At 43.3% G+C, this 21,546-nt stretch overlaps 2 protein-coding genes and 6 non-coding genes across 8 annotated transcripts in view; all 8 read left to right on the top strand.

Annotated features, from left to right (window-relative positions):
* LOC115361315 (neuronal acetylcholine receptor subunit alpha-7) overlaps positions 1-741 on the top strand; it is a 49,770-nt gene extending 49,029 nt beyond the window's left edge. The window contains exon 10 of the mRNA XM_030054728.1: positions 1-741. This exon is cut by the window's left edge and continues 392 nt beyond it. Within this exon, the coding sequence (XP_029910588.1) occupies positions 1-208 (208 nt within the window). The 3' untranslated portion in view covers positions 209-741.
* Positions 742-3,548: 2,807 nt separating this feature from the next.
* On the top strand, positions 3,549-9,311 carry LOC115361316 (uncharacterized). The gene is made up of 4 exons (XM_030054729.1): positions 3,549-3,831; positions 4,810-5,082; positions 5,175-5,281; positions 8,820-9,311. The coding sequence occupies exons 1-4, from the start codon at positions 3,602-3,604 to the stop codon at positions 9,119-9,121; spliced, it is 912 nt and encodes a 303-aa protein (XP_029910589.1). The 5' UTR covers positions 3,549-3,601; the 3' UTR covers positions 9,122-9,311.
* Positions 9,312-14,045: 4,734 nt separating this feature from the next.
* On the top strand, positions 14,046-14,118 carry trnav-aac (transfer RNA valine (anticodon AAC)). Its single transcript has one exon. It is a non-coding gene; the product is annotated as a tRNA-Val (tRNA).
* A 654-nt stretch (positions 14,119-14,772) lies between these two features.
* trnav-cac (transfer RNA valine (anticodon CAC)) lies at positions 14,773-14,845 on the top strand. Its single transcript has one exon. It is a non-coding gene; the product is annotated as a tRNA-Val (tRNA).
* A 365-nt stretch (positions 14,846-15,210) lies between these two features.
* trnav-aac (transfer RNA valine (anticodon AAC)) lies at positions 15,211-15,283 on the top strand. The gene has a single exon. It is a non-coding gene; the product is annotated as a tRNA-Val (tRNA).
* A 351-nt stretch (positions 15,284-15,634) lies between these two features.
* On the top strand, positions 15,635-15,706 carry trnad-guc (transfer RNA aspartic acid (anticodon GUC)). Its single transcript has one exon. It is a non-coding gene; the product is annotated as a tRNA-Asp (tRNA).
* Positions 15,707-16,214: 508 nt separating this feature from the next.
* trnad-guc (transfer RNA aspartic acid (anticodon GUC)) lies at positions 16,215-16,286 on the top strand. The gene has a single exon. It is a non-coding gene; the product is annotated as a tRNA-Asp (tRNA).
* A 538-nt stretch (positions 16,287-16,824) lies between these two features.
* Positions 16,825-16,896, top strand: trnad-guc (transfer RNA aspartic acid (anticodon GUC)). Its single transcript has one exon. It is a non-coding gene; the product is annotated as a tRNA-Asp (tRNA).
* The last annotated feature ends 4,650 nt before the right edge of the window (positions 16,897-21,546 follow it).

Genomic DNA, 21,546 nt, shown 5'->3' on the forward strand with positions numbered 1-21,546 from the left:
GATCCTGGAGGAGGTGCGCTACATCGCCAGGCGTTTCCGCGGCCAGGACGAGGAGGAGACGGTGTGCAGCGAGTGGAAGTTTGCGGCGGCGGTGATCGACCGGCTGTGTCTGATGGCGTTCTCCATCTTCACCATCCTCTGCACCATCGGCATCCTCATGTCGGCTCCCAACTTCGTGGAGGCCATATCCAAGGACTTCTTCACCTGAGGAGGAGCAGAAGGAGGCGAGGAGGAGGCAGGGGAGGAGGTGTGGGTGTGGCACTGACTCCTGTTGTCCTCTCTCTGACGCTGTGTGGGGATCCTACAGTTTAAAGGGGAACTCCCGTGTTTTTTTTTTTTTTAAATGAGTGCCAACAGGTCAGGTTCCTCCTCAGCTCTGCACACAGTCAGCGAACTTTTCCTTTATTCTTCATCATCCAATCACAGCAAACTCGGATAAACCTTCTGTTTCCTCTTCGTTGTACGTCATCTGTTTGGCTCTGCTTCCTGTCAATCAGCTGACAGCCGCAGGAAGACATGGAAGCCTCCTCCAGGAAATAATCCCTCAGAAACGCCGGGCTGTCACAGCCACGGCGTTTTATCTGTTAGTGGCAACAGCAGCTCACTTCAAGGTGGATTTGACGCTGTAACATCTGAATTTAAAAACACCAACCCTCCCAGAAAAAAAAAAAAAACTACTTATACATCAAGCATTTCCAAAAAGATGAATGAAATGTAAACTACATGTTAACAGAAATCAGTGAGCCACAGTATCAATGACACTGATTGGTGATACACAGATAGGGTGGTTAAAGGTCAGTATGATAACAAAAATTGAAAGGCAGAAAAAATTAAACCTGTAACAATATGAGGTATTATACAGGAGAATATTTTTCGCTAAATTACCTCCTCCACCCCCCCATGCTTTATCCCTCCCGGCATTATGCAAAATTATGCAAGCTGGTTCATGCAGATGTGGGTTTGAGTTTTATTAATGTAACTATCATGTCAGGCATACTTTCCAACCTTGAGAGTGTAGAAATGAAAGTGAGGTTTTTGGAAAAGGGTGCGGGTGGGCGGGTGGGATGGGATTGGGGGGGTTGGTTAATTCACCAACCTTATGTCTTGCATCCTGGTGACTTTTTAAGCTTATCAGTATCTTGTGATATCCCTAGAAACATGTTGTATTTGAAAAACACATATTCTGAAAACACTCGCTTTACCTGTACAGGCCCTTTGTAATGAAAAAGAAAGGTTTTCATCAACGGCTGTTTAAAATGACCAAATTCCCACATACACGGCCTACACATTGGAGAAATGTTCAACAAATAAAGTTGTTTTCTACTAACAGAAAAACCTGTCTGGATGTCTCACTGCCGTCTGTTGCTTAACAAGACCTCGAACATGACATCGAGCTTATTTTGTCTAAACCACAGCTTATTGGCATACCGTACACTGAATCATCCAAATCACAGGCTGCCTGCAAGGTAACCATGGAGACTGCATTTTAGGTGCACTGCATTTTCTGGATGTTGGATAATGTATATATATGTAAAAAAACAAACAAAAAAAAACAATAAAACGATAATAATGATAGTAAATGGGCAGATTATGCAGTTTGATCGAAAGTTTGGAAGAAACGTGAAGGCAAAATGAGTCAGTAACGCGTCCCTGACCCAGGTATTCTACTTTAATTGTTTCCATAATTATTTATTTCTCTTTTTTTGGACATTTCCCCTTTTTTGTTAGACAGAGAGACAGGATAGACAGGGCAGAGTCCACCTAAGAGTCTGGGCCGGTGTGAACGTCCCTTAGTTAACTGAGGAGGTACGACTGGCAGGAAGAACCACAGCATCCAAATTACAGCAGAGCTCTCTTTTGCTGACGTCTCACATTTCAACAAACACACGCAGGACATCGGAGAGAGCCGTAGCTTCCCCTCCATCCTCAGCCAGGACCAGCCCACAAACTGACATCCACCCAGTATGTAAATCCCTCGATATCTACCATTGGCAATCCAAAAAAAGGGTGGTATCCACAACTAATATATACGTTATTTACAGTAGCTACTCTTTACGGCTACGCTATTCTCCCAAAAGACCATGTAAATATGTTTACATTTTACTCAGGCTAATTTACCGTATCTACCCAGTTAATTTCCAACCTCCCCCCTCTTCAGTCCATTGGTTTGGCCGTGAGGCGGATTGAACCCCCCAGGCCCTCACCAGCAACACTCTCATGTGCACGCCTCCTCGGAGAGAGAGAGAGAGAGAGAGAGAGAGAGAGAGAGATCAGAACCAAAGTAGAGAACATGGCAAACGAAAACATATAAAAATAAATCCATCAGTCCACTAAATCAGATCCATTTTTAGCAGATTAACACATTCATTGGAACAACACAGACAAGACATCTTGATCATTTATATCCGAGTGCATGCAAACACACTCAGTGGCCACTTTATCAGCGCTACCTGCACAATCTAATCCAATCTAATCCAGCTGTTGTGCCATAAAGTTTCTTCTCCTGCTGCCTGTAATGCTCAGCTTGTCTTGTTGTCACAGTAACAGAGGTGTTCATTCACTTCTATGCTTGGCATTAAGCTCATAGTTAGTGCTGCTGATGGACTGGACTGCAGTTTACTGACAGCTGTTTCCACTATTCTGTCCCTCTCATTGTATATAAATATGGAGGACAGAAAAATTAGAAACACCTCTCCAATAAAAATGTAGTCCACTACAAAATATACCATAAAGGAGAAACTGGCACAAATTTATACACGTAATACTGATGCTGACATGATGTGAGAGTTACAGGAACCCCGACCCAATCTGCAGCCACAACCCTACACATCAAGCATCATCAGTGGGATTATTTCACAAGCCTCCAGCAGGACTGCACACACTCCAGCTGTGCATCTATGTGATATGATTCTGTATAATCCCACCTGCTGCTTACACTGTGGCCAACAGTATATCCACATCATGGCTCATATTAACAGGGTCCCACTGCAGCCCATAGCATCTAACTTGGAGATCTGGGATAGATCCTTTTTCCAACCTCAACCCTAAGCATTTAGAAACCCTAGTCATCTTTCCCTGTGTGAGCACGCCCCCTAGAGTCCATGCTGTGTCAGTGCAAACAACTCTTGGGCTCATGGGTCCTAAAATTGATCAAATTTTTCATGATGACAGTGAGAAACCAGGGGCAGATAATCTAGATCTATCAATGCAAGTGAGAAAAAAAAAGCTGTTTTCTGGATTTTTGCTTAACTTGTATTCCAGTTGCTGATTATGAAGAGGAAAATGGACAAAGCACATTGCATTGTATAGCTTTGGGCGGAGGGGACACAGACCTCCCGTCGGTAGTGTGTGTGTCAGAGCGTGGGAGGTCAACAGGACATGCCAAAATGGGAGAAAGGGTTAAAAGAAAAAAAAAAAAAAAAGTCCACGGTTGAGATTCTCCATCCCTCCCATTTTCATTTGTCACCGCCTACTGGACGCTCTCCTGATTGGTGATATAAAAGGACAAGTTCCTGCTTTCCTTTCAGCTTTAGAGCAGGGAGAGAAACTCTGAGGCTGCTAGTAATCACCTGAGGTTTTGAACTTCTTCATTTTTCCTAAAATGCAACAGCAGCAGAAGAAGTGCAATATTACGGCTAGGGTATTTAATCTTGCACCACTACTTGAAGGTTTACAACGTTCAGACCAGAATGATGACAATGATGGTCATGACGGTGATGGGCATTCAGAAAAAAAGAGGAAGCCACTCCAACAGCAGCAGGAAGATGGAGATATGAATTCATCTGAAGTGGAAAGCACCACCAACCTCGGAGCTACTGACAAATACAAAGTGTAAATATAGATCTGTGGTTGATGGCATGAGGACTGGGAAAAGTTCCTGGTCATGTGTTGCTTGCAAATTCTGGAGTGTGAATGTTTCTGCAACACCATTGAGAGAGCAGATGATCTTATAGAGCAATTCAGCTTTTTTTTTTTTTTTTTTTTCAATTTGAGTGAATTTGAATCGCTTGTGTGTACATTTTGTCAGCTATCTATATACACTCAGTGTCCACTTTATCAGCTCCACCTGTAGAGTCTAATCCAATCTAATCCAGCTGTTGTGCCATAAAGTCTCCTCTCCTGCTGCCTATAATGCTCAGCTTGTCTTGTTGTCACAGTAACAGAGGTGTTCATTCACTTCTGTGTTTGGCATTGAGCTCATAGTTAGTGCTGCTGTTGGACTGGACTGCACTTTACTGACAGCTGTTTCCACTATTCTGTCCCCCCTCATGTAAAATAAATAGGGAGGACAAAAAAAATTAGAAACACCTCTCAATATAATGCAGTCCAGTACAAGAGCACTGCCAGCTAAACCTAAACTAACTAAACACAGAGTTAAATTTACACATTCTGATAAAGTGGACACTGAGTGGATATTAGTGGGGTGTTTTATGATAACTGGAGGTCTTGTATACAGTTAATTCAGTCTGAAATATTTAGTTTATTACATTTATTTATTTTTAATTTGATGTTACCTGCAATTTACGCTTCACATTACTATGGCCCTGAACCCCTGTGCTCCCATTATAATTCCACTTATTTGTTTATTTTTTTAATGTAATTACTATTTTGTAATTCATTATTTGATGTACTTTTAGTGCATATACATATATTCCTTGTTGCCCATTGTAAGGTTGTTGTCTCTATAAAAAAAAAAAAAACAAATCAAGTGTTGATCATGCAACAGAGATGTCAGCCACAAATTTTATATCTCAAGATGTCGTATCTCATGCTCACACAGTGCACTAAATTCACTCTTTCTTTTTTTAGTATTAAACGTCATTACAGGGATTTCTCCAGAGGTGAGGATGGGGATAAAGGCTACGTCGAGGCGGATCACATCCCACCGTTGGAGTCTCTGCGGCGGGCGCCCGAGCAGCAAGAGTTTCAGAGTCTCAGAGACATCAATCCAAATCTTTACAACATGGTGCTGAGCCTGAGAGATGACAAACACGGAGATAACCTGCCCACCGTCCAGGTCCTCACACATCACCACAGGGACGCCCTGTCCACCGGCGCCAGCAGAGTGTCCACAGAAGTCAGGTGGGTGTTTCTGCATCCAGGTGACTGTAAACACCTGGGTGTGATGTGATACACCTGCTCACAAATCTCTGAACGTTGTCTTGTACTCACAGGCTCCTGCTGGCGCGCAGAATTGCCAGAGGTCAAGTGCAGCCGATGCTCAAACAGGCATTTATCATCGCTCACCCTTATGCTTCCCAGCAAATCAGAAACGATGCAGGTTTGTAAGCTTACATGTTACACAAAAGAATACTTCAGCGTTTTGGGCAAACAGGCCTTTTCCCGGTTTCCCCAAACTGAGACGAGATGCTAACAAAAAATGCCACCCATAGGAACTGATCCGCTCGACATACAGAGGCAGGGCCAAAACCACCATTTCAACATTGGGGGGGACAGATATTGAATTTGCTATTGAATTGCTAATATATTCCAGCAATATTGGGGAGGACATTTTTGGAGTGCCTGAACATTGGGGGGGACTTGTCCCCCCCAATGTATATGGACGTTGAAGCAGCGCAAAAACCATCATTGTTGCTGAACTCATGGTACCCTGGGAAGAGAGGCTGGCCGCATCCCACCAACTGAAAAAAGCCAAATACCAGGACCTGGTCGATGAAGCTGCGTTAAAGGGGTGGCATGCAATCAGCATGCAGGGCCAAGTAGAAGACAACGGCAGATGAAAGAGTTGCGTGGAGAATTACAGAGGCTCAAGAAGAGGTGGCGGGAAGCAAGCGATGAGGAAAGAGCAGCTCTGGATGAAATCAGCTCAGAGACGCGGAAAAGGCTAATCCAGCTTCGGAGAGCGGAGACTGCATGGGAGAAGCAGAAAGAGAAGCGCCGTAAGAGGAAAGCCTTTTTCAACAACCCCTTCCAATTCACAGCAGACCTACTGGGAAAGCCCAAGAGCGAGACCTTGTCACAAAGGAGGAGATAGAGAGCAGTGTGGCCGCGGCCCATGGGGATTCCTCCAGAGGTATTCCCCTGGGCAAATGCCCATTCCAACTCCCGAGCCCCACACCAGCCACTCCTTTCAACATGGCAGACTTCTCCATGAATGAAGTGAGGGCAGTGGTGACAAAAGCATGGATGGCATCAGCCCCAGGACCATCGGGCACCACCTATAAAATCTACAAGTGCTGCCCTCTTCTCCTGAAGAGGCTCTCAAAGGTCCTACGAACACTGTGGAGGAAGAAGCTTGAACCCAGGCTCTGGACTCTTGCTGAGGGGTGCCTTGTACCAAAAGAGCTAAATTCTACAAGACTCGGCCAGTTCCGGGAGATTTCCCTCCTGGATGTAGAGGGGAAATCTTCATCATCGCCAAGAGGCTAACAACATACCTGATCACCAATGAATTCATCAATCCCAGTGTCCAAAAAGGAGGTGTCCCAGGGTATTCTGGCTGCCTGGAATATACAGCAGCGATTAGCCAGCTCATCAGAGAAGCCAAGAGGAATAACAGCACACTCTCTGTCATCTGGTTGGATCTCGCCAAGGCCTACCCAAGTGTTCCCCACCAGCTGATCCGGAAGGCATTGGATCACTACCAAGTTCCATCAGAGGTAACCAAGGTGGTGATGGATCACATGTGTAGTTTGCAGATGAGGTTCACTGTAGGAAACATCACCACCAAATGGCAAAGGCTTGAGAAGGGCATCATGGCAGGATGCACAATCTCCGTGACCCTGTTTATAGCAGCTATGAACCTGTTGCTAACGGCAGGAGCAACGCAGTGCAGAGGCCCAAAAGGAGAAGACGGCACAGGACACCCTGCCTGTCGAGCTTTTATGGACGACGTGACCGTAATGACCCCCTCTATCCAGGGTACACAGTGGATCCTGAGTGCTCTGGAAAAGATGGTGACATGGTCACGCCTGCAGTTCAAGTCCAGGAGCCTCAGTATCCTGAAAGGGAAGCTAGCGAGAAACATCTTCACCATCCAAGGTGCAGAGATCCCCACAATCCAAGACCAAAGTATCCGATGCCTTGGAAAGCAGTACGATAGCTCCCTCACAGACAGCAACAACCTTGCAAGCACCAAAGCCCAGCTGAACACCTGGCTTAAGGCAGTCGATTGCAGCCCGTTGCTTGGAAGGTTCAAAGCCTGGTGCTTCCAGTACGGCATCATCCCCCGGTTCCAATGGCCCTTCCTACTGTATGAATTTCCCATGTCCTAAGTAGAAGGAATGGAAAGACTGTGCAGCAAGTTCTTGCGGAAATGGCTGGGAGTCCCCCCATCCTTCAACACAATTAACTTGTACAGCAAGACCTCCAAGCTTCCCTTGCCAGTCTCATCGGTGGTGGAGGAGTTTAAAGCCACCAAGGCAAGGGCAATTAGCTCACTCCTTTCGTCTAAGGACGGGAAAGTGAAACATTCAAGCGGAGCCATCAGATGTGGCAGAAAATGGAAGCCTCAACAAGCCGTAAGGGAAGCGGAGTCCCACTGGAGGCACCAGGAAATCATGGGTGTGGTGTGCAAGGGACGACTCGGCCTGGAACACTACGGTGAAAAGAGGTGGAGCAGGGCTGACGCCAGAGCCAGAAGAGGCCTTGTTGTGCAGAGAGTCCGTGAGGCAGAAGAGGAGGAGCGCCAGGTGTGGCAGACCGACCAAGGAAAGTTGAGCTTCCTTCTGCGCTCTGTGACCGACCTACTGCCAACTCCAACAAACCTAAAGACCTGGGGCTTAGATGAAGACCCTTCATGCAAGCAGTGTGGTGCACCCGCATGCACACTGAATCACATTCTGACGGGCTGTCCAAAGGCGTTGGCAGAGGGGCAGTACAGGTGGAGGCACGACAAGGTCCTGGCCGAGATCGCAAAATGGGTGGAACATCAGCGAGTCAAGGCCAACAACACACAAGCCCAACCGTCGAAAGGCATAACCTTTGTGAGCGAAGGAGTCAAGACCCACAAGACCGGTACAGCGACCAAGACCCGACCTAGCGCCTTGCAAGTCGCCTCAGACTGGGAGTTGAGCGTGGACCTGAAGAGGAAACTTGTCTTCCCACAAGATGTGGCAGTGACTTCCCTCCGACCAGACATGGTATTGATATCTAGGAGCACAAAAACCATCATTGTCGCTGAACTCACGGTACCCTGGGAAGAGAGGCTGGCCGCATCCCACCAACTGAAAAAAAGCCAAATACCAGGACCTGGTCGATGAAGCTGCGTTAAAGGGGTGGCATGCAATCAGCTACCCCATTGAAGTTGGCTGCCGCGGTTTCCCAGCAAAATCGGTGGACTACTTTCTCCAGAGGGTTGGGCTGGAACCTAATCAGCTGAAGAAACCCACCAGGGACATTGCTTCAGCAGCTGAGTCCAGCTCAAGATGGCTGTGGCTGAAAAGAGCCCACAGTTGGAACCCTTCTGCTGGTGAAGGCTAGCCAGCCTTTGCTGCCCCACTCAGGAGAGGTGTTCAGGTTAAGGGGCGAAACACCTGTGACCCCGAGATACCTGCTGATGATGCAGAAGGGTTCCAACAAAGTGGAGGGTCAGGGAGTTCTATCTCGGAAGATCTGCATCAGTTAGCGTAGGTCCTAGTTGTAGCTTGTAGCAAGCATCTCTGATGTTTACTTCACCTTTGGTCCCTGTACAGAGGTGAAAATGGAATCCAACATCTTGTCTCAGGCAGGGGAAGTCAGAAAAAGGGTGAATACTGCTTTGACTTTTCTATCTTTTTTTTTTCCTGATGATGTTGTGTTGTGATATTTAAGCATTTAAGCTGTCTTTTACAAGTATGTACTTTGCAATTTTGCTCCAGGAGTTGGCAGCAGACAATGGCTTGAGAGACTTTCGATTTCAGAGGACAGGACGGTGAGGATCTACACCAGAGCCTTCCACAGCCTGCTCAGGATCTACTCCAACATGGGCATCATCAGTGCAGAACAATTTGCACTCCTCACTGAGTATGTGGACAATCACGGATATCTTGACAGAGATTGTGACGAATATAAAGAGATTCTTGAAACCGTCCGGCGCCACGGCCGTGTTGCCCAAACGTCGCCCACTCCCATTCTCAAAATGAACGCGAAGGCCCGCCGACGCCCCCGTGAGGAGTTATGAGCCCCACTGCTACGATTTCACACCATCAGAAATGATGACACTCTGCCACCACAGCAATGAATTGTTTTAACTCATCAAATCCCAGAATCCTCGCTCTCCTCATTCTTACATGAAAGGGGCTGTGATAATAATGTGATAAAAAAATATATGTTTTGAATATTTAGCTCACTTTCCTCAAATTTGAGACAGAAAGCTCTGTGAAACAACACATTATATGTAATTGTGAAAAAAGGTTTACATGTAAAAAAAAAAAAATGTTAAATCTAAATCTTCAATGTGATCGGTGCAACTAAATGTTTAGAAACGCTGCTGTGGTAAACCTTAAAAGTCCACCAGTTTATCTAAAGAGAAAACTGTTTGTAGAAATTTTGTCATGTGTCATGCCAGCGGCGATGGCTGGGAGCGGCAGAGCAGCTTTCTGCGTCTGCGTTTCCTCATACCAAAGAACGCTATGCTATGTCAGGAATCATGATCAACTCTTTCAGTACATCACCACTGGCTTCTCTTTTTTTTTCTAAGTGGGTAAACATAAAATTAACATGATATGACATCTTCAATGTCCTGCACACATTTGGTGGTGTACCTATCTGTGTTTCTTTTGTGACCTCATGCTTTTTTTTTTTTTTTTTTTTTTGATAAGACTTGTTTTGGCCACTGAGGAACTTTAACATGACATTTCTATTCAAAGCACTTCTCTCTACTTTAGGATCCTAGGCAAACATGACCACACCTGTAGTTGTGGCACAACCGGTCCAGTCCAGGTGACGTTTGGGAAGGAAAAACATGATTCAACAAGACACATAAAGCTACGGAAGCCCTAAAGGGCCATACATAAATATATTTTATTTCCTCCATTTTCTCGTGATAACGAGATAATTCCTCCGTTTTCTCGTGATAACGAGATAATTTTCCTCCGTTTTCCCGTGATAACGAGATAAATTTCCTCCGTTTTCTCGTGATAATGAGATAATTTTCCTCCGTTTTCCCGTGATAACAAGATAATTTCCCTCCGTTTTCTCGTGATAACGAGATAATTTTCCTCCGTTTTCTCGTGATAACGAGATATTTTCCCTCCGTTTTGAATGAATGAATGAAACGTGATAGGCCTGAGATTTCCATCATACGTGACATGTCATGCTGACTGACGTCTCCTTGGACACATAAAGCAGGGGTCACCAATCATGTGCCATGGAGGGCCGAGAGGCTGCAGGTTTTCATTCCAACCAAGACCTCCACCAGGTGATTTCACTGATCACCTCACCTTGTATCAGAAAGGAGGAACTAATCAGTGAAATCACCTGGTGGAGGTCTTGGTTGGAATGAAAACCTGCAGCCTCTCGGCCCTGCATGGCACATGATTGGTGACCCCTGACATAAAGCATAAAGCTATTTCAGCCTGTGTCAGGCCTTGATTGAACAGATAAGTGATGCGGTGATCGATATTCTCCTGCTCCTCTGACATTGCTACACTGACTGATGTCTGCAATGCTTTAATAAACTAGACAATCGCTTTGTTTTCTCGATTTAATTATCTCGTTATCACGAGAAAACGGAGGAAAATTATCTCGTTATCACGAGAAAACGGAGGAAATTTATCTCGTTATCACGGGAAAACGGAGGAAATAAAATATATGTATGTATGGCCCTTTAGGGCTTCCGTATAAAGCACCTCATATATAAACAGCTTTTATTATAATCATAATCATTTGCTGCTTAAATTACTGGGGTCAAAATGACTCCAAATAATAATAATAAAAAAAAGTTAGTAGATTTGAAGGTAACAGGAGGATTAATTCCTGTGTCCCGTGGTGAAGTGATGGGAGTTTAGAGTTCAGGGTGAGAGCAGCGTCTCTCTGTCGATCCGCTCGAACGGAGGATCAGCCCTTCTGGTCTTGGAGTCAAACACAAGCTCATTTTGCGGTGACCGCAGCGGTGACAGAGCTCGGCAGAGTTCCCCCGACTGGTCCAACCGGTTCTGCTTCACGATGAGAGGCAGTGAAATCAACTCTCAGGACTTTTAACTCTGCACTAAAGGTTTTTGTCTCCTAGTTGGGCAAAACAGCTTTTAAATATTTTGCACCTCATAAATGGAATGAATTCCAAAGGTCTTTGAAATTAAAATGTCCCCTTCCTGTGATATTGTAAATGTCTTGTTTCTGATGGGTTTGTAACTGCTACCGTTGATGCTGTCTATTTGGTGTGTGATTTCCTGCACAGAATCGTTTGTCTGTGATTGTTGACATTTGTGCATTACGTGGTCTCAATTGTGTGTAGGCCTACTCTTATTTTGAAATTGTTTGAAACCGAAAATGATTGTTGATTTGTCTATATAGTGAGCTTTCAATAAATGAGACCAGGTGGTGGTAATTGAGTTGTATGAGAACTAGTGTGGACGTCTCCTTATTTCTCCCAGTTTTTAATTCCTCCGTCGCTCTTTATTTTATGTGAGATGATGACTACTGTTACACACGCAGAACGCTGCGCATTGAACTCTGCCAACAGTAATATCTGTCCAGCGCGTTTGAAAATGACGCGATGTATGATGTATTCAGGTCTCCCCTTGAAAGAGAGATTTGGATCTCAGAGAGAGAGATGACCTGTTTAAATAAAGGAACTGATCTAACCAGTTTATTAGTTGCCAGTGTAAACAAAAGGCTGTCAAGGAATTTGCAGCTGCAATAAATTCAGTTTGCATTGCTGTGCACTCTGCCACTGCAACGTGGGTTGGAAGATTTTTAGTATAAACGCTCAAATGCATAACCTACGAAGGACACACAATATATTAGCATCCATTCATGTAGTTTTTTTTCCATGTTATGTAGTGCGCCTGGTAATTTCTATTTGTATTGTAACACTGTGTGTAAAATATTCTCTTTTTTTTTTTTTGCTCTGTTTGCTGGTGAACACATCATTTTGCACTTCATCCAGTAACAGTGTCAATTTCCTAGAGAGCAGTTACACTCATTATGGCCATTTTCTCAGCTCCACCTGTACAGTCTAATGCAGCTCAATGCAACATAAATTTAGAAATAAAAATAAAAGTTCATAATGTTCAGTTTTTGTTGCAGAACGTGTAAATTTAATTCTGTGTTTATTATTGAGGTTGTAGTTTGCTGAGGTCTTGTAGTGGTCTACATTTTATTGAGAGGTGTTTCTAATTTTTTGTCCTCCCTATTTATGTACAATGAGGGGGGACAGAATCATGGAAACAGCTGTCAGTAAAATGCAGTCCAGTCCAGGTGTCAAGTTAGCTAGCGATGACACAGCATTTTCAGTTTTACCGTACCGTAGCTTAGAAAAAAAAACATTAGACTGAATGAGTTTGTTACTTTACACATTTCATTGGTAGGCCTACTTATTATTTTATTTATATTTATTTCTGTTTATTTGATGGGAACTGGCAGAGTATAGACCCCTGGAGACAGCTAACAGATGCTGTTGTCTACGGAAGCCCTAAAGGGCCATACATAAATATATTTTATTTCCTCCGTTTTCTCGTGATAACGAGATAATTCCTCCGTTTTCTCGTGATAACGAGATAATTTTCCTCTGTTTTCCCGTGATAACGAGATAAATTTCCTCCGTTTTCTTGTGATAACGAGATATTTTTCGTCCGTTTTCTCGTGATAACGAGATAATTTTCCTCCGTTTTCTCGTGATAACGAGATAATTAAATCGAGATCTCGAGAAAACAAAGCGATTGTCTTATTAAATTATTGCAGGAAACATCAGTCAGTGTAGCAATGTCAGAGGAGCAGGAGAATATTGATCACTGCATCACTTATCTGTTCAATTAAGGCCTGACACAGGCTGAAATAGCTTTATGCTTTATGTCAGGGGTCACCAATCATGTGCCATGGAGGGCCGAGAGGCTGCAGGTTTTCATTCCAACCAAGACCTCCACCAGGTGATTTCACTGATCACCTGGAGCTAATCAGTGAAATCACCTGGTGGAGGTCTTGGTTGGAATGAAAACCTGCAGCCTCTCGGCCCTCCATGGCACGTGATTGGTGACCCCTGCTTTATGTGTCCAAGGAGACGTCAGTCAGCATGACATGTCACGTATGATGGAAATCTCAGGCCTATCACGTTTCATTCATTCATTCAAAACGGAGGGAAAATATCTCGTTATCACGAGAAAACGGAGGAAAATTATCTCGTTATCACGAGAAAACGGAGGAAATTTATCTCGTTATCACGAGAAAACGGAGGAAATTTATCTCGTTATAACGGGAAAACGGAGGAAAATTATCTCGTTATCACGAGAAAACGGAGGAAATAAAAATATTTATGTATGGCCCTTTAGGGCTTCCGTAGTTGTCAGTGTTTATACTTGACATGTTAATTTGCAACGCGGCCTGAGACTTTTGTGAAAGCGATTAAAACAGTAAAATAGCGAATGATAAATATTACAATTAAGTACATGATGATACAGTACAGCACACATTTAAGAATAGTACAACTACCTTAAATTAGTAAGTTATAGCCCTGGCTGTAAGAAGGGGAAAAAACATCAGAGTTCATGTTTGCTGCTGAGTTAAGCAGGTCTTGTCTTGGTAGCTGGTGAAGTTTTCTGCTCATTTCAGGTGATAAGACAACAAGTTCCAGGACATTTAAACATTAACATCTAAATATTAAAAATCATTGGAAGATGCTAGAATACCATTGAATTTAACAACAGCAAGGCACGGGCAAATGGCAAGCATTTTCTAATCATTTTAAAACTGCTGAAGTTAGCCTGAATTATTTTACAAATCTCTTTAGAGATTTTCCAGCTAGCGCCGGTGTGAACAAAATCGATTTTGCCCAGTTCAGACATGTTGCTGCTTAGTTTTAGTCTTATTTTTAGTATGTTTAGTAGCTCATAAATGTAGGAAGGACAGTGCTTGAATGTCCTCCGGGACCTGTAGTTTCTTTGGCACCAGTTTCCGTAGTGTAGTGGTTATCACGTTCGCCTAACACGCGAAAGGTCCCCGGTTCGAAACCGGGCGGAAACAATTATCCTTTTTTCATTATATAGCCGTAATATATATATGTATTTCAATATTTCAATATTTTTTAGTTAGTATTATCTAAGGCCTCTATTGCTGGCTGGTAAAAGTCACAACACTGCCATCTAACTGTAGACTCCATTGTTGTGGCAAAAAAGTGTATTGCATCTGCACTGTTGAGCACTTTTAATACAGAAAAGCAAACTGAATGTAAACTGAAGTGCAGGTCAAATATACAATATTTACAATCAGCAACATGTGTTTTTATGTGGTATGCCTCAGTTATACACAATTAATACAATTATTATACAGTTCAAATGTATTGTTGGATATGCTTTCTTACAAGTTCAGTTGCAAACACATGTAGTATGGTATATGCTTTATATGTGACTGAAACAGTTCCTACATGTGATAGATGTTTCCATGCGGTAAACTATTGTGAATAAAAATGTCTTTCCTCTTTTTCTACAAGGTGGAGATGCTGCCAGCCTGAGTGTCTGAGATATTTCAGGTTTTGAAATGGGTTACTGATTGTCAGTATGGGTTAAAGATTAATATTGTTTGGTCCGTATTTGTGTTCAAATCAATGACTAACTACCATGTGGACTACATGTGTAGCTACAACGTCTTATTGACAGACAGGGGGCACGTCTATCACCAGTTTCCGTAGTGTAGTGGTTATCACGTTCGCCTCACACGCGAAAGGTCCCCGGTTCGAAACCGGGCGGAAACAACTTTATTTTCAACTTTTCACATAGACCTCGAATGAATGAGTCATGCAACAAATGCTTATTAACGAAAAGCACTCCGCGATGGTGTTCAGTCTGAATGACAACATTCATGAAATTTGTGATCAAGAGGCCCAAAATAAAGAAAAAAAAAAGAAACGACAAACATATTCCCATTAACCATTTTCCTGTCTTATACCAAAATTTTCCATCAACAGTTTATGCCTTGCTTTCTATTTTTCGTCAATTTATGTCTATTTTTTTTTTTTTTTTTATTTAGTATTATCATTATCCCAACTATTTAACCAGCTACCATTTGTAGGGAGGTCTATACTATTTTATCCACGGAGGGGGCAGGGGAGTGTCACAGGTTTCCGTAGTGTAGTGGTTATCACGTTCGCCTAACACGCGAAAGGTCCCCGGTTCGAAACCGGGCGGAAACAAATTCATTTTCAACTTTTCAAATACACCTTGAATGAATGAGATTTCTTAATTTGTCATTTCTTGCGTACATAAAAAACGAAATATCGTCCCCCAGCCCATACAGTATCACAAAGACAACGACACATTCAAGACGATTAAAAATACTGAATGTTGTGCTAAAAACACAAAAAAAAAAACATAAAAATGTAAACATTAAACCTGGGACAGGAGCTTAAAGCACACTGTTAAGGTGCACAGAATTTTTTTGGTCTATCAGATGACGGAGACTAGCGACTGCAAAGCTTTCGTTCTGTAGAAAAGTGTGTAGCATTGAGATTTATAAGCAGGTGTCTGTGTTGCTTCCTCGCAGCTCCTCGTTAGTATAGTGGTTAGTATCCCCGCCTGTCACGCGGGAGACCGGGGTTCAATTCCCCGACGGGGAGAGATGCTCTTTTCTCATTTGGTCATTAAACTGTATTGAACAGATACCATCAATCCATTTTGTCGAAGAAATCATTTGGGTTGTGATCAGTGAAAACAGCTCATTTTTTTCATGAATGTGAATCCTCCGTTCAAACAGACGGAAAAGCCCCATCTCACCGGAATACAGGTGACAGTTGAATAAACTACACAGGCGTAACAAAAACATTCCCATGCATTTGTTGTCCTGCAGTCTTTTCTCCATGTAGGTCTCCATGGTGTTGGCTGTTGCGTGGCTCATGTTTCTGTGTTAGCATTGTGTAATCTGTGTTCTGTTCTGAGCTTACAACATCCATTGCACGTCTTTCCGTCCTGGGGAGGGATCCCTCCTCTGTCGCTGCCCTAAAGTTTCTTCCTTTTTTTTTCCCGTTAAAGGGTTTTTCAGGGAGTTGCGAATTTGTGAAAGATGAAAATACATGTAATGAACTGTGACAACGTTTAAATTCCATAAATTCTTGCATGTTGTCGTCCTCCTCGTTAGTATAGTGGTTAGTATCCCCGCCTGTCACGCGGGAGACCGGGGTTCAATTCCCCGACGGGGAGTGAATACACCTTTTTTTTTTTTCCTCCTCTATGCTAGATAAGATAAGATAAGATATTCCTTTATTAGTCCCACGGTGGGGAAATTTCACAATTTCACAGATATGATGTATTTCTTTGAATTTTACAGTGAAATCAATGTGGCATATTGCTGTGTTAATAGAACAGCAGTTAGGGGAGACACTGACTTGTTTTGTTTGACAATAATCTGATGTGCTGTAAATTCTTGTAACCAAACCATGATGATGAACTCTGTCAACTGCGGAAAAGCCTCCATGGTGTTTAATCTGAATAACAACATGCTGAGTTTCTGCTCTCCATGTACAAGCAGACATATTGAGGATATTCCCTTTCAAAATAAAGTGACATTTCTTATAGCTGTTACCATATTAAATACCTTTCTATTTATTTTATGGCTATCAAATCTTTTGTATATTATTGTTGTTTTGTTGTTGTTGTCACTGTCATCATCATTACCTTAAGTACTATTTGAATTTGAATGACCTCTGACATCTGACCTGTGGTCATTTGTATGCATGTCTCCTCGTTAGTATAGTGGTTAGTATCCCCGCCTGTCACGCGGGAGACGGGGGTTCAATTCCCCGACGGGGAGGAATGAACATTTTCAACTATTTTCTTTCTGCAGAAATTAAGATTGAGCTAAAAACATGTCAGAACAACTTAGCAGGAATGGCTATTTTTTGTTTTGCAAAATTCTTGTGGGCTCCCTATTACTTTCTACAGTCTGTATAAGAGAGAGCTGAAGCAAAGCTGAGAGCAAGGAAGAGGAAACACAAACCTGCAGCAAGACTTCAGACTCAGCATCCCAATGCTTTTGAAGCCATTACTGGGGAATCATAACACTCGGGGCAAAAAACATTACCAACATTTTAACAATATGTTAACTGCTTCACGCGAAGCAACAAAACACTGGACCTTCTCTATTGCAATGCTAAGGAAGCATTTGCATACATGATGAATGAGTACGTTTACATGCACACCATATTCCGGTTCGGCTCAATATTCCGGTTAAGGTAACTGCGCCGCGGCAACTGGAATATTCTGTTTACATGTTACTTGGCATGCCCCCGTGTTTCGGCGTATTCCACTCTCTGACGTAATGCGACACTCAGCCGCGGGGGGCAGCAGCACGCGTATAGGCGTCTGGTCTGCCGGAAAAACAGACGAAGAAGTCTTCTTCCTCGTCTTCTTCTTCTTCTTCTTCTTCTTCTTCTGTCGCTATTTCTATGTTTTCTCCCATCGATATACTCCGTGATATTTAAGTCTTTCATTAGCTGAAGGCGGACTGCAGTCTCCTGGCTCTTGCTGCTGTTCGCCATGCCGTTTTCCCCGCTTGCAGGTAACCATAGCAACGAAGACGCCACAGAATTCCTTGTGAGTCGGGCATGCGCAGTCGTGACTGAATATTCCGGTTCGGGGAGTTTTCCGACTAAGGTGGTTACATGCCCCAATATTCCGGTTGGAACAGGAATATTCCAGGGGGCTTATTCGGAATTCTCTCCAACCGGAATATGACCTTAATCGGGTTCGGTGCGTGTTTACATGACACGTGCGCAACCGGAATATTGCGAATATTCCGGTTAATACAGGAATAAGGTGTGCATGTAAACGTGCTCAATGATGATGAATGGAGTATACAGCCTGACCTGGGGCAGAAGGTGAGGGAGTACAAGGGCTCCGCTGGACGTCAAACTCCAGTAGAACAAGGTGAGAGACAGCAGGCAGCCCGGAAAGGCAAATGAGCTAAACTGTTTCTTCAATAGGTTTTGTTCACAGCCCTCAGCTGTTTCCTCCACCACACACCACACCACTTCACACCCAGGCCTTCACACTCCCTCACTGCCCCCAATGTCCCCCCATCCTCCACCTACTCCAGTTCCTCCTTGTGAGCTCCATGGACCCACAACCCCCACCTTTGAAGTCCATCCTTCCACTTAAGATGACAAGCACCCTCCCCCCACCTGACTGTGACTATTGGACAGGTGAGGAGACAGCTGGAGAGACGCCACCAAGTCAAGGCTGCAGGCCCTGACGGTATCAGCCCCAGGGATCTGAGGACCTTTGCCAGCCAACTGTCTCCTGTGCTGCGACACCTATTCAGTGTCGGCATAAACCAGGAGAGGATACCAGTGCTGTGGTAGGTGTCATTGCTGGTTCTTATTCCCAAGAACATGACTCCACCTGGTCTCAACAGCTATCGACCAGTTGATGAAGGTGCTGGAGTGGCTGGACTTGGCCAACCTTAGACTGCAGGTGAAATCATCACTGGACCCTCTGCAGTTTGCCTACCAGCCTCAGCTGGGAGTGGATGATGCCATCTGTTCCCTGCTCCACAGGAGACTCTACTGTCTCCCTTCTTCTTCACCTTGTACACCTCAGACTTACAGTACAACTCTGCGTCATGCTTCTAGCTGAAGAAGCTCTAGCTGTTCTCTGATCACTCTGCAGTGGTTGGGTGTGTAAGTGATGGGAGAAAGGAGTACAGAGCACAAGAGATGGTGATTGACCTCAGAAGGACGAGGACATCTACACAGCCCCTGTGTATTCTGGGAGAGGAAGTTTGTACAGTGAAGGACTACCAGTACCTGATCTTCCACATCGACAGCAGACTGAACTGGAAGACCAATACTGAGGCTGTGTATTGGAGTATATACTTGAGAGTATTTACTTTTTGTGATCATTCACTGGATGTGTTAATATCTCAGTTTCCATCCTAGTTGTGAAAATTACCAGGGGGAGATGTGAATTTTCTCTGACACTGGGAGCTGCTCAAGTGTGAGGTTCAGTCTCTCATGCCGACAGGTGTGGCCCTATAGGGTTTCACCTGATCTCACCTGTCTGCCTGACGTCACCACAGAGCCGTGTGTCTCTCTGTGGCTGTTGTCTGTCTGTTGCTGCCGGGATGGGCAGCGGGGCATCGGTCAGCGAGGTTACCCAGCCGGAGAGGCCCAGAGCCAGGGAGCAGGAGCCCGAGCCGGAGCCTAAGCCCAAGCCCGAGTCTAAACCCGAGCCTAAGCCTCAACCCGAGCCCAAGCCTTGCCACCCCTCCACACCGTCAGGACAGAGCACAGAAACCCTGCAGGTAAAATCAAATAAACTGGAAAAAAAAAAAAAAAAAAAAAAAAAATATATATATATATATATATATATATATATATATATATATATATATATATATATATATATATATACATGTACACACAGAAAATGAGTAATGGAATTAATATGTTGTTGCTCTGTAGATTTTTTTTTTATTATTATTTTTCATACAGGATATAGGCCTTTTTGGTGTTTTCATACCATAAGCTGTTTTTCTTTTTGTTTTTTGTCTCAGTGTGTTGTCTTGATCTTGTTATGTTGCATAGACTCTCGGTGTTTTTGCTCATACATTCCCACTTATATTGTAGCCTGCTGTTGTAATTGTTGTTATGTGTAACCTGCCTTTATTTCCTTGACTGTTGACTATATCTTTTTCTGCTTGCAATAGTATTTGCTGTTTTGGATGATTTGACATGCGGAATGTGGGTCACTGAGTGGCAGTGACACATGGCAGTTGTGTCATTAGTTGCCTCATGTTTGTGTGTGTCTGTGTGTGTTTATGTGTTGAGGCTGATTTGGAGGAGGCCAGGCAGCCAGACAGCCATACTGTGATCATCCAATCTGACAGTGAGAGCACTACAGAGAGGAAGGAGGAAGAAGAAGCAGAAAATGTTGTGAATCTGACTGTGGCTGTGAGGACATTTTGAAATATTTATTGAAACATGAATAATGAATTTGTAATAGTATCTTTTACATGCACCACTGGTTTTTATATGGCTATCACTATCTCTTACATCTGTTATGTGATTATGTAATTCAGTGTAATTATTAGGACTCTGGTCTTTTTTTTTTTTTTTTTTTTTTATGAAATTTACAATTACAAAACACTGCTGGGCTGTATTCCCAGCTGCCTAATAATGAAAAGCTATGCAATTTTAGTCACTTTTAACTTCAGTAATCATTTAACAAAATGATTCAATATTTAACTCATAAGTAAACCTGTACACAAGAGACAATGATTTTTAGTATTGTCAGTTGTAATTAATATTAAAAATGTACCCCTACTTTTGAAACAATGTGCATTTTAAAATACTGATGTTAAAAATTAGGTAATCATCTAATTGTAACATGGGCAGACAGTGGGAGTTGTAACAAAATATTTGTGTTGTAATCATAACTGTGATGTAAGCCTGCTTGTCAGGAAGCTGCTGCAGAAAGTGAAGAAGTGTCCCTGGCGTTTGAGAGTTTCCTCCACAACAACGGGACTCTGTACAGCTGCTTCAGCCAGCAGGGAAACAGAGTTTATGTGGACGAGTCGCAGGTACAAACACACAACTAGCATTGTATATGTAGTCTTTATTCACTCTCTTTTAAATTTATATATATAAATTATATATAAAATACTACATATTTAATCTGAGATACTCTTTATGACAAAAATTCACGGTAAATAGTGTCAGACCGGCAGGCAATAAATGACGTTAGGCTCTTTTAAAGATGTTGTGTGTGTCATTTTAAGCCTCAATTTATTATTGTTAAAGACATCTTGCTATAGATTCAAAGAAATAAGATTGCAGGCGATTGTCAGCCCCTATATTACAGCAGTGGTATTGTTAGTGCTAGTGTTTCTCCACATGAAGACCGCATTTCCCATCAGCCCCATTGCTTCCCGTTTCCCTTCCCCCTCCCTGAAGAGGATCAGCATGTTGGAAGTGATCTTTCCATCAGTTTCCCAAAAGCTGCAAGAAATTCGGAAAGCTGTAGCTCTGTTTTCTGTAGAGGAACCGCACCCTCTTCCTGTTTTGTGCCATCCAGCAGGTTTCCTGACTAATCCTACCTGGTGGTCAGAAATGTAAAATACAGTGTAAAGGCTGCTAGAGGCTCCGTCTCCTCAGTAATGGTTTGTTTGGGGAATAAAAAGGGTGAAAAAAATGATGGGTTTTTTTGTATACTGGTAGTTGTTTGCCTTATGATGGTCACTGACTCGATGTCACAGCTAGCCATCTTCATATTCAACGTTGTTTCCTTGGAATTTGCCCCTAGCCTTGTGATTTTTACATTTTTATTTTCCCATTCTCACAGAACCTGCAGCCTTTTCCCAACGAATGGTACAGTCAGGGACACTTCATCACAGTCAACAATGAGGTAATAAATCTCCCAGACATTGACTTATTACTCACAAAAGTCCAACCTATTCCAGTCG

This window comes from Myripristis murdjan, chromosome 6 (genome assembly GCF_902150065.1).
Source record: "Myripristis murdjan chromosome 6, fMyrMur1.1, whole genome shotgun sequence".
In the NCBI taxonomy this organism is placed as follows: domain Eukaryota; kingdom Metazoa; phylum Chordata; class Actinopteri; order Holocentriformes; family Holocentridae; genus Myripristis; species Myripristis murdjan.